This window comes from Hordeum vulgare, chromosome 3H, assembly GCF_904849725.1.
Source record: "Hordeum vulgare subsp. vulgare chromosome 3H, MorexV3_pseudomolecules_assembly, whole genome shotgun sequence".
Taxonomy (NCBI): domain Eukaryota; kingdom Viridiplantae; phylum Streptophyta; class Magnoliopsida; order Poales; family Poaceae; genus Hordeum; species Hordeum vulgare.
This window is the reverse complement of record NC_058520.1, coordinates 508637762-508648024: the sequence shown is the minus strand read 5'-3', so window position 1 is coordinate 508648024 and position 10263 is coordinate 508637762. Positions and strand designations below refer to the sequence as shown.

General features: G+C 41.5%; 1 protein-coding gene across 1 annotated transcript; it reads right to left on the bottom strand.

Annotated features, from left to right (window-relative positions):
* Nucleotides 1–698: 698 nt before the first annotated feature.
* LOC123444556 (exonuclease 1) lies at nucleotides 699–8615 on the bottom strand. The gene is made up of 14 exons (XM_045121322.1): nucleotides 8408–8615; nucleotides 7615–7734; nucleotides 7231–7354; nucleotides 6974–7111; nucleotides 5994–6203; nucleotides 5457–5629; nucleotides 5154–5226; nucleotides 4150–4276; nucleotides 3353–3822; nucleotides 3185–3239; nucleotides 2755–3047; nucleotides 2609–2657; nucleotides 1913–2120; nucleotides 699–1803 (listed from the first exon to the last, which is right to left on the bottom strand). Exons 1-14 carry the CDS (start codon nucleotides 8566–8568, stop codon nucleotides 1284–1286), a joined length of 2721 nt encoding a protein of 906 aa, XP_044977257.1. The 5' UTR covers nucleotides 8569–8615; the 3' UTR covers nucleotides 699–1283.
* Between the last annotated feature and the right edge of the window lie 1648 nt (nucleotides 8616–10263).

Below are 10263 nucleotides of genomic sequence, written 5' to 3'. Positions count from 1 at the left end.
AGACTCAACGGAGTACCTCTGTATCTGTGGAACGGGGAAGAACCTCCACCTTTGTTCTTATTTTCCCTTGTGTTTGTGAGGAATCATTAAAACCGTGTGGTGTGGATTTACTCTTGCACACTTGTTGTTCCTTGTCATCTTCCTTGTTGTTCTTCGTGTTCTTCCCCGTTCCCTCCTCTCATTCGTGAAGATCGAGCTACCCTAGAGGTTCTCCCTTAACCAAAGAACACCAAGATGATCAAGGATGATCAATGCGCCTATGCAGAAGAAGTGGTGTTGGCTCCAAGAGGAAGTCTTCGTGAGCTTGAAGAGTTTGTCAACCCCCTCAAGGACTAAGTTAAAGACGCCTCTCCTAATGCTGATACATACTTAAGAAAACATTCAATGACAAGTGTGACTAAAACAAATTTAGGTGGAAAACAAAGGATCCCACAACCCTCTGAAACTGAAGCAATGCAATTAATAAGGATGGCGTACCCAGACATCTACTATTCGTTTTTCATAGGCATATAAATAAAGCATAGGAGAGTTATATATACACACGAGTAAATCAAATTACTGTGTACCCAGTCAATACAATGCAATTGCAATTAAAAAGGATGGTGTACCCAGACATGTATTCATTTTTTCCCTACTTCTGATCAAATAGTACAAAGAAACATCTTGAGGCATTTAACAAACGGTTTCACCAGGTCCGAAGAGCCAAAAACCCGGTCCAATCAATACATAAATAGTACATTCAAGATCATTACTATACCCAACAACAAACTATAGGAATCCACAAACCACAATACAACATATTGTACAATTCCTTAATTCATCTTGATTGGGAATTGACAGAAGGTAGCACCTGTACTAATGCTCAAATGACAACAGTATCCAGGAAAGAACAAAAAGGGGCATGTGCTAGGTTTGCACACCACACACGGTGGTATCTGAAAGACTGAAACTGAAGCTATTAGCCCCTGCTGCCAGCTACCTACCCTCAGACCATACATGCTTCAGCTTGCATTTGCATGAGATAAAAATGAAGTCAGGTACCAGGCCTCTACAGGTACCGACTGCCATCTTCTTTCAAGCTTCCATTCTGTTGGCGGCAAAAGGGGTGCACTTAGATCAGGGGTTCATCGGGGCTGCAGGTCCATGGGTGGCCAAGGACACCATTTGACAGCATTTGCTGCTAGATCTAAGTTTGCTCAGGTCAGAGCATGAAGGCTGGCAGAAGCTTTTGGTGCAACAGCAAACACGCCATATCAGAAAGGCTAACAGATTAATCGGCAGTTCTATGTGAATCGGCCCCGAGAATTTCGTCTAGAAGCCGCTAATGTTGTCCCTGCAAACCTGCTCCCATCCAAAGGTTTCATGGGTTTATATGCAAATGCGCTCAGATCAGGAGGACTGTCAGCAGTTCTTATAGCTGTAGGAGACAATTTGCTCCGCTCAGAGCGACTAGCAGTAGTCGTGGGTCGGTATGCAAATGTGCTCAGATCAAGAGGACTGACAGCAGTGCCCACTGTTTTACGAGTGTTCTTGCTTTGATCAGGACAACTACCAGTAGTGGATCTTGCCGGTGCATGCCCAAATGTACGCAGATCAGGAGGGCTGGTAGCAGGATCTACATCTTTATCGGTGATCTTCCCCAGATCAGGAAGGAAAACAGGGCTGTGTGCAAACGCCCTCGGATCAGGAGGACCGTCGGCACTATTTGGGGCATCACTTCTGGATCTGCATTCTGAACGATGACCTCTCGCGGTCTTCTTAGCTGTACACCGGAGGTTCTGTTCCGAGGGTCTGAGAATAGATCTGTGACAAAATAACTGTGCCGTTATATATTCGCCCATGGATGAAACCAGGTCACTTCCATGTACTGGTAAGTAAATTGTGTATACGCACAAGTTATGAAGCTGCATACCTTACAGAAAGGGTATTCTTCACATCCTTTAAAGGAGCACGAAGGCCACTGGCACGGGAGCCTGCGTATCTGAAAGACGATATCAGTGCAGCAAACTTATCCATCGATTTCTCCGCAATGCCACTGTAAGTATTCACATGGGAAACATTGCATCCGAATCTTCCTTCAGAAGTTGTGTCGATGTCATCAAGGGAATCAGTACCACAGCCTGCAATAATTTCAGACATTACATAGATTGCTCTCTAAGGATCAAGATAGATTGTAAGAAAAAAAATGCAAAATGGTACATAAACGATCTATAAATACAGGAAGAATTGCATGGAAGATGAAGATTGAGAAGCATCTCAACTGAATTTACTTTAGAGCGGTAACCTTGGTTAAATTGGTTTTAAAAACTAAGCTTGAATAAATGACTGAAATGCTTAACATTCCTTGTGACCAAGGATAAAAATTAACAAATGATGAAATTTCAATGTCACATAAAAACATTCCAGGGAATGATAATCAAGCTGACAAGTGAAATATCCACCAAATTAAATGCACGTAACAAGCAAAGGACAAACAGAGGCTGGTGTTACTTGCAATCCTTTTTAGTCATATTATCTTCATATCCAACATAGCAATGGAACAAGGAACAGGTTCAAGTTGTCAAAGAGAAGAAACAAAGGCTAAATAAAAACAAGATAGAACTATTACCTTCATCAACTGCTGGACTGTCATGTGAACTAGTTGGCAGCAATGTTTCCTGCACAAACAGCATATCAGATACCAGCTATGTACCACTGTAGAATTACTAGGCTAGCTGTCATGTAATGATAAGTAGAAATAAAACAATCATTTACGTCTTCAAAATTTTGGGGATCCCAAAGTTTTCTTCTCTTCAGGACACCTCCAGGGTTCCTCGGTTGAACTCCAGAAAGAGTGGAAGTACCAGCCTCAGTGTTATCATCATCATCATCTAACTGCTCTTCTACTTGATTTGTGAAAACTCTCTTGTCTTTCTTGAAGTATGAACTCCTTGCAGTAATATTTCTGCTAGTAGGAGCCACATTGCTTTCAGCATAATGTGGCATTGGTATAGATGGCTCCGTGTTGTGAGAAACTAATGATGGATCTGCTATCCCAGGTGACATCCCTAGAACATAAAACAGGCACATATGAGATACTGAAATCAATCCCAAGATAGTTAATGTTGACTCTACATGAATAAAGAAACCATCACAAGACTTATGGATTAAGTCGCACATCAACTACAGAAATTAGAGATCTTACTCTCTAAGCAAGGACTTATTGGCACTGCACTTGTGTTGCAATAACTGACCTCAACCTGAAAAGATAAGCAAGACACGAGGATAAGAGAAGTATGACTGCAGTAAGAAGGTAGGACTAAAAGAGCATTACACATGTTTAGGCACTACGGTGATAACTGGTAAGAAATACCTCTGTATCTTCAATGTGTTGGTCCCTAGGAGGAGGACCACTGCCAATATCACGAGAAGTACAGTGGGGTGAAACACTATCTGAATCGTCCCAGGGGAAGGCACGACCATAATGCTCAGTACTACGTTGAGAAGCATCAACTGAATCATCTCGAGGAGGTTCAGAGCTAAAATGATCAGAACTATACTGAGAGAATTGAATATTTTTCATTGGCGAGCTAGTGTCTTCAACTGAATCAGGGGTACCAGAGTCTTCAGTCTGAGGGCTCGGCAAAGAAGATTCATGCAACATTTGTTGCTTGGGTGTAACCTTAGGTGCCCTGAACTTCAGTTTTGCCTTAGGTGCCCCTGAATCAGGGGTAGCAGAGTCTTCAGTCTGAGGGCTCGGCAAAGAAGATTCATGCAATGTTTGTTGCTTGGGTATAACCTTAGGTGCCCTGAACTTCCGTTTTGCCTCAAGCGATGTTAAGCCTTCTAGCGGTTAAGGATAGTGCAATGGGTAGTTAAACAGTGTGAATAAAGGATGCAAAATAGCCCAATCAACAAGACAACATGGACAATAAAGTACTACAATTCGCACATCACCTTTGCCTGCCAAAATATTTAGGGTGGTGGGGTAGGAAAACTGTATAAATGATCTAAACAGGTTTCAACAACCAAAACTAACAAGATTCTTGTCCAAGAGACCAAGACAATTTCATAAATGTGAATTATATACATGCAGCTAGGAGCTCATCGTAGTAAACTTAATTTATCCGAAGTTTTCTTGAATAAAATTAAGGTGCGTTGAGAGGATACAGAAGTAATTTGTCAATATGTTTTTCTGTACAGGCAATTCTAGCCTCTTCTTTCCATTTGAAGGAATAATAGACTCCTTGACCGGATAACCTTTATCAGCAGCAGGTGCACTGCAAGGAGTGCTGGCCTGCAAGATATGTCAATGTAAAGCAGAAACCTCAACAAGATAATCAAGAGTGAAGACACACAGCTACGTGTTGGTAGTTTGCACATCCTGCACTATAACTAAGTTACATGCTGATATAATATTTGATAAACCAGTGACAAAAGTTACTTATTTCTAGTTATGTAACATGTTGGGAGTACATTTAGTAAGAGGCACCAAAAAATACACAAAAACATGACAAGTTATATTTACTTCCATTCTTCTGTTTTAGTGAGGAACTTATCTACTACCTCCGTCACAGTTTAGAAGGCACAGTTAAATTTGCGTGCATTTCCACAATAGACAAGGTTTAGGGCGCATTACATTTACTCCTAGCAGCTAATTAGTACTCCGTTGTACTACTTTTATATGCATGTGTAGTGTGAATGCTATTTTTCAACTCATCTCAGTCAATCAATAACCACCTAGGTTCTAGAGAATTTCCAAACACGCCTTCTAAACCGTGACGGAGGGAGTACTTTAAACTAAATATTTTCGTTATTTCCCCTTCTCACATCTTCCATGATGGGCTAGTGTAATGCTATGCTCAAGATTTTCTTTACTTAATCAATAAGAGAACGCAGTTAAAATTCAGAAAAACATTTCTAACAAGCCCTCATATTTGTTATTATTCGTGTAATCGCTTCATGCTTGCATGTCTTTACATGCACAAGGCTACTCAGAAGAGCGGAATGAATTGCATTTGGAGGAACAAAGCACCAGTAAACCAAAACGGCAAATTAGTAAAGCATGTGAGAGAGAAAACAAGCATAACTTTCCCATAGCTGTAGATTGACACAAAAAAACTTGTGAAGGACAAAAACCTGACAAGAACAGCACAGAAGGAAACAGACAGTACCTCAAACGGTTCCTTTGTAAGTGGATCGATTTCCCCTAGAGCAATACCTTTGACAACAGCCTGTGGTAACCATGTATAAACGAATTAAGGAAATGCTCTAGTGCATGAAAGTAGAGTTCCTTCAGGAGGTAAAACAATTTGGATTACTGGGCAATATGGTGTCATGAAACGCTTGGCTTATTTTCAAACTCGCCTGTATCCATAGAAAGAATGGACAAATGACGTAAAAAATCAATCTATGAAGTGTATACAAGAATTGGCTTATCCTATCTAACTATATAAATATAAGTTTAAAAAGGATATGGGCCCAGAAAGTCGTCTTCGCTGAGGTCGCTAGGAATGCCAGACAAATGCACAATATCTTCTGTCGCAGGATCATAGACCCTTTGGAACTGAAATGCCCATATTGCCTTCTTGAAATTCTCTTCATATTGAGGTGGAACAGAAACAGCACTGTACCTCAGGTGCTTGATTACCTGAAAGCATGCATTCCACTAACTTGTCACAACAAGAACTCGTCAGTTCTTGATCACTGGGTTGCATGACTTATTTAAACAGAAATCTGATTTGTAACATATGGTTGTACATTGAATAACTAACTACAAGATAATAGCTTCGAAAAAGTTGGATCAGTCAACCTTTTGTTTTGCCTGTTGTAGCCATATCTTGAACTATTTATTCTGCTTGTGCATTATGCACATTTGTCCTTATTAGGTCTACCTTATCGTGTAGGCCAACTGTGCTACACATGTTTTCTATTTTCCCTGTGGGTTTTTTAAACTACTTTTTATGTGTATTGAAGGTGCTATATTCAACAGACAGAGAGAAGATAGGATTTACCTTCTCATGACTCTTAAGTTTTTGGATGAGTGCATGAGCACGTTTGACACCCATTCCCGGCAACGATGGAAGATAGTCACAGCCACTTAAAATACACATCTCTAGTAACATCTGTTTCGTGAATCCATTTAAGTCCAGCTCCCTGTTTCGTTCTAATCGTGTTATCTGGAATTCAACACCTTGCCCAAATTTGTCCATCTTGAAAATAATCTGCACATTACAATAAGATACATAAAAATGAGAGGATACAAGTAATGTTCTCAGAGGACAAGCTCAGAGAAGGGAGGTTATTCAACTGTAAAAACATGATACCAAGGCAATCTTTCCTACTTATAAAAGTTGGAATTGGTTGTGAGTTCACATGTGGGACCAAAAATATTCGCCAATAAACAAATGCACCTCTACCCACATGTGGGATTAGCAACCTTCTACGAGAAATAAATAAATAAATGTACTTTTACTCACATGTGGAACCTGGCATAAATAAACAAGTACACTAGTACTTTCATATGAGACCAGCACTTATAGAAGACAAATAACAAATCCTGAAACGCGGCTCCAACTCAAATATATGCTTTTGTTTTCAGTTTCTCTTCCCAACCAAGTTCTTCCAGTTCTAAATCACAGAACAAGAGAGTGACAAATTGTAATTCCAAAGCGGTCATAGACCTTGTCCTCCTACGCAATCTACAAACTTGTGCATAATGCCTATTCTCATATGTTTAAACATCCGAAACTTGCAAATGACCTACTAAGATCTCTTAAGATTATCCAATGCCTGCCGCATGATCTTCCATTGTATTCTCGCTCTTTTTAATCGTGAACCATGTGCAAAGGCTGCAGGATAACATTAACGATTTCCTAGGGCAGTGACCTAACTCCTCGTATTTTATAGCTTTGCAACACAAGGGCATTGTGCTAGTAAATAGAAAGATTATGGTATATGTTGAGGGCGGAGGGAGTTGTGATATTGTACTTACTCTAGAACAGCCAAATGGTATTAAATCTGAATCCTCGGTAATCACAGCGTCAACAAGTTTGTTGACAGATAAGAATGTCATTTGTGCATCTGCTTCGTAAGGCGCAACAATATAATCAACCTTTTCTTGCTTCAGTACCTGCATTGCATGTTTTAAGACAATTTACAGAAATCCAACCAAATACTTTCACTCTGTTAGAAACTACTTTGAATGGGTGGTGACAAGTTGGTAATATAACATGGAATTTACATCTGTACCTGGATCAGTTCCAAAGCAATTTTAGGTGTAATGTCAACAGCTTTCTGATAGCAGTCGAAAGCAGCACGGGAATTCCCAGCTGCTTCATGTTCCCTGGCACGCTCAAGATTTTCCTTTCGTGACCTGAATGATTGCATGATTAGCATCCAGTAAATAATACTGTAAAATGACTGCATAGAGATAACAAGAACTGCAGCGCCCCTTAACCAATTCAACATTAGATAATAATATTACAGCTGCACTACATAGGTAGAGAGCCCCGACCACAACAGTAGCTCGTATGCAAAGAAACTTCTAAATACATTTAACAATGTTGAAAGGTAATGCAAATGTCTCTTTACAACTGAAACACATTAGACTATTACCCTCGAAGAAGAGCATACCTTGCACGTTTGACCTCTTGTTCGCTCTTCATTGGCAGAAAGCCTCCATCAAATACAAGAATTGGCTTCACGCCATGGTGCCGCAACAAGTTAACCCTATGCATGCAGTACTCAATGTGCCTGGTTCAAATTCAAGAGGGCAAACACAGCTGAGTTTATGGTGCTGCACTGAGGATGTGATAGTGAATTGCAGTTGTACATAAACCTATGGTCATCTGCGCTATGATTCTGCGAAATGAATTTCAACTGCATCAAAAGTACGGTATAGGAAGACAACGATGCAGAGTTAGTAGTTATAGAACTTTTCATACGTAGACCTCTCCAGCAAAATTTCTACAAATTGAAATGGTGGATTTTGTAACTAAAGCAGAACCAGAACTTTCCCAGATATGTTTATATATATCCAACCTATAGACACGAGGATTCTTGGCACTGGAACAGATGGGGAAATTCAGTTTTATGGTACAATAGAGCAAATGAAGCGCGTCTCCTTTCCGCAATCCTGTGAGAAACAACACAAACAGGGGGGGCCCGTTTATCCTTCGCCTGGAATGGGATTCGCATTCACCGGTTGGGCCAAGAAACATGGCTGGACCAAGAAGTTGTGCTGGTGCGGTCGCTATTCGAGAGGCTGCCAATCCGTTGAGGGATTGGGGGCGAAATGCATTGCAAAAGGAACAAACTTCCTCGATCCATCGATTAGGATTCGGCAATGTGGGGAACGGATCAGGAGACCCTGTCGGGGTCAAAACTAGTTTTTCGTCGGTCCAAGAAAGGGGCGGGGGAGGGGAACCTGGTGGTGGGGATGCCCTTGCAGAGGCGGTCGCCGCAGGAGAGGGCGCCCTTGTGGAGCCAGGAGTAGGTGTCGACGGCGACCGTTTGCCCCCTCAGGTCCTCCATCCTGATGGGCGCCATTATCGACTTGAGTTGCGGCAGCAAACCCTGGATCCCCATCGCCGCCGCCGCCGCTGCTCCGCTCCTCTGTCCCTCCCGGTCTCGCTCTTCCGCTCTTGTAAATGGGGTGGGCTTTCTTGGAAAAGGAGAGGGGAGGCGGGAAGCGGACGGGCGGAAGGAGGGAAATGAAGCGCCCACCGCACTCGCATTTTCTTTCCTTTTCTGTGTTGTGATAAATTTCAGCGACTTCAAAAAAAAAAAAATCATCCACACGGTTTGTTCTCTTTTTATTTATATATATATTTATTTATTTATTATTATTTGTAAAAAGAGCAAAGTTTTAGAATTTATTTTTTTCATATAACAAAATTCTGGTCTGACCGTTCCGCATAGAGATAATCTTTCATTTGTAATCGAGAAGCTAATAGTGTCGCCCCCTAATTTTCGTATCCCTACCCTTGAAAAGGACATGATTGTTATTAAATAAAGTCGTTCCAAAAATAATAATAAATGGTCTTAGGCCTCTTCTAATGCATAAGTGTTTGCTATGGGATGGTAGCACCTCCCTACGTCATGCCGGGATGTGACTTGAACTCACATGATTGGCGCGGGAAAGAAGAAGAAGAAGAGAGGGAAGGGAAAGCTTGGAGAGGAATAAGGTTTATAGTGATCGTTTCATATCCCACACATACATTGCATATGCTTAAGTAGTTGACTGTTAGAAGCCACATGGGCTCGACTGAGATAGCGAGAACTAACTCATGGGCCACGCCCACGTCATTGCATACCTCTCCTCTTTACGAGCAACTCGACATCGACTGTTCATCGTCACACTCTTGTCGTTGCAGCCATAGATTGTACCATTCCTAGGTAGCCGTTAACAGAGGTAATCCACTCCAGGCAATCTTCAACGACGTGTGTGTATTGCCTCCTACTTGAACCAAGCATGAGTGGAGCACTTGAGCTCGCTTGGAGGTATTTTCACCAAGGAGGAGCAAATAATCTGAGATGTCTAAATCAGGGGTCGGTGGATCTGCAGGTTTTCTATTTTATTAGTATCGTGGTGGTAGTTGGGAGACCGGGTTATAGGTTTGATTGTCGTATTATCAAGGAGGGCTCTCGAGTGAGCAGCTTGATATTTAATATCATTCGTAGAGAGCTCAAATCGCTTTGTCATTAGCATCATATTTCTTGATTCTTAGCTCGCTTTTTTTCTATGCGAGTTTTGGAGCTTATGGTCTTCGTCGTGATAAGCTCAAAATCATCAAAAATGGATTTTGTATGCATCATGTTTGTGGTTTTGATATTGGAGATTTCGTGAGATCATATTTGGGAAGGTCATCTTCCTTATCCTATTGGCATTTATTTTCCCTTGCTTGTTCTTAATATAACCAATCGTTGTTGGATAGCTCTTGTGGTCCTCTATCCAACAAGCTTGAGTTTGCTCAATTCGGAGCTCGTATGCATATGTTATGGCAGTTCTGGTCTTACATTTTTTCTTATGGTGGTTGTACCACTCGCACGACCGGTGGTACCGGCGCAACAGGTACTTCGAGTGCACCTACCACTAGAGGGGGTGATTCCCTCTACCTGTAGTGCTTCGGGTGGGTGTGGTGCGGTTGTACCGCCATGTCCCACGCGGTTGTACAGTCAGGGACTTAGCGATTGATACGTCTCCAACATATTTACTCCCTCCGTCCCAAAATTCTTGTCTTAGGTTTGTCTATAAATGGATGTATCTAAATACTAAAATGT

Excerpts from the sequence above, each read along its gene's own strand:
- LOC123444556 (XM_045121322.1), bottom strand. The coding sequence starts at position 8,568 with ATGGGGATCCAGGGTTTGCTGCCGCAACTCAAGTCGATAATGGCGCCC. Across the intron at positions 4,277-5,153 it reads TTACAAAGGAACCGTTTGAG|GCCAGCACTCCTTGCAGTGC; the intron begins GTACTGTCTGTT and ends CATATCTTGCAG. Across the intron at positions 1,804-1,912 it reads AAGAATACCCTTTCTGTAAG|ATCTATTCTCAGACCCTCGG; the intron begins GTATGCAGCTTC and ends ATTTTGTCACAG.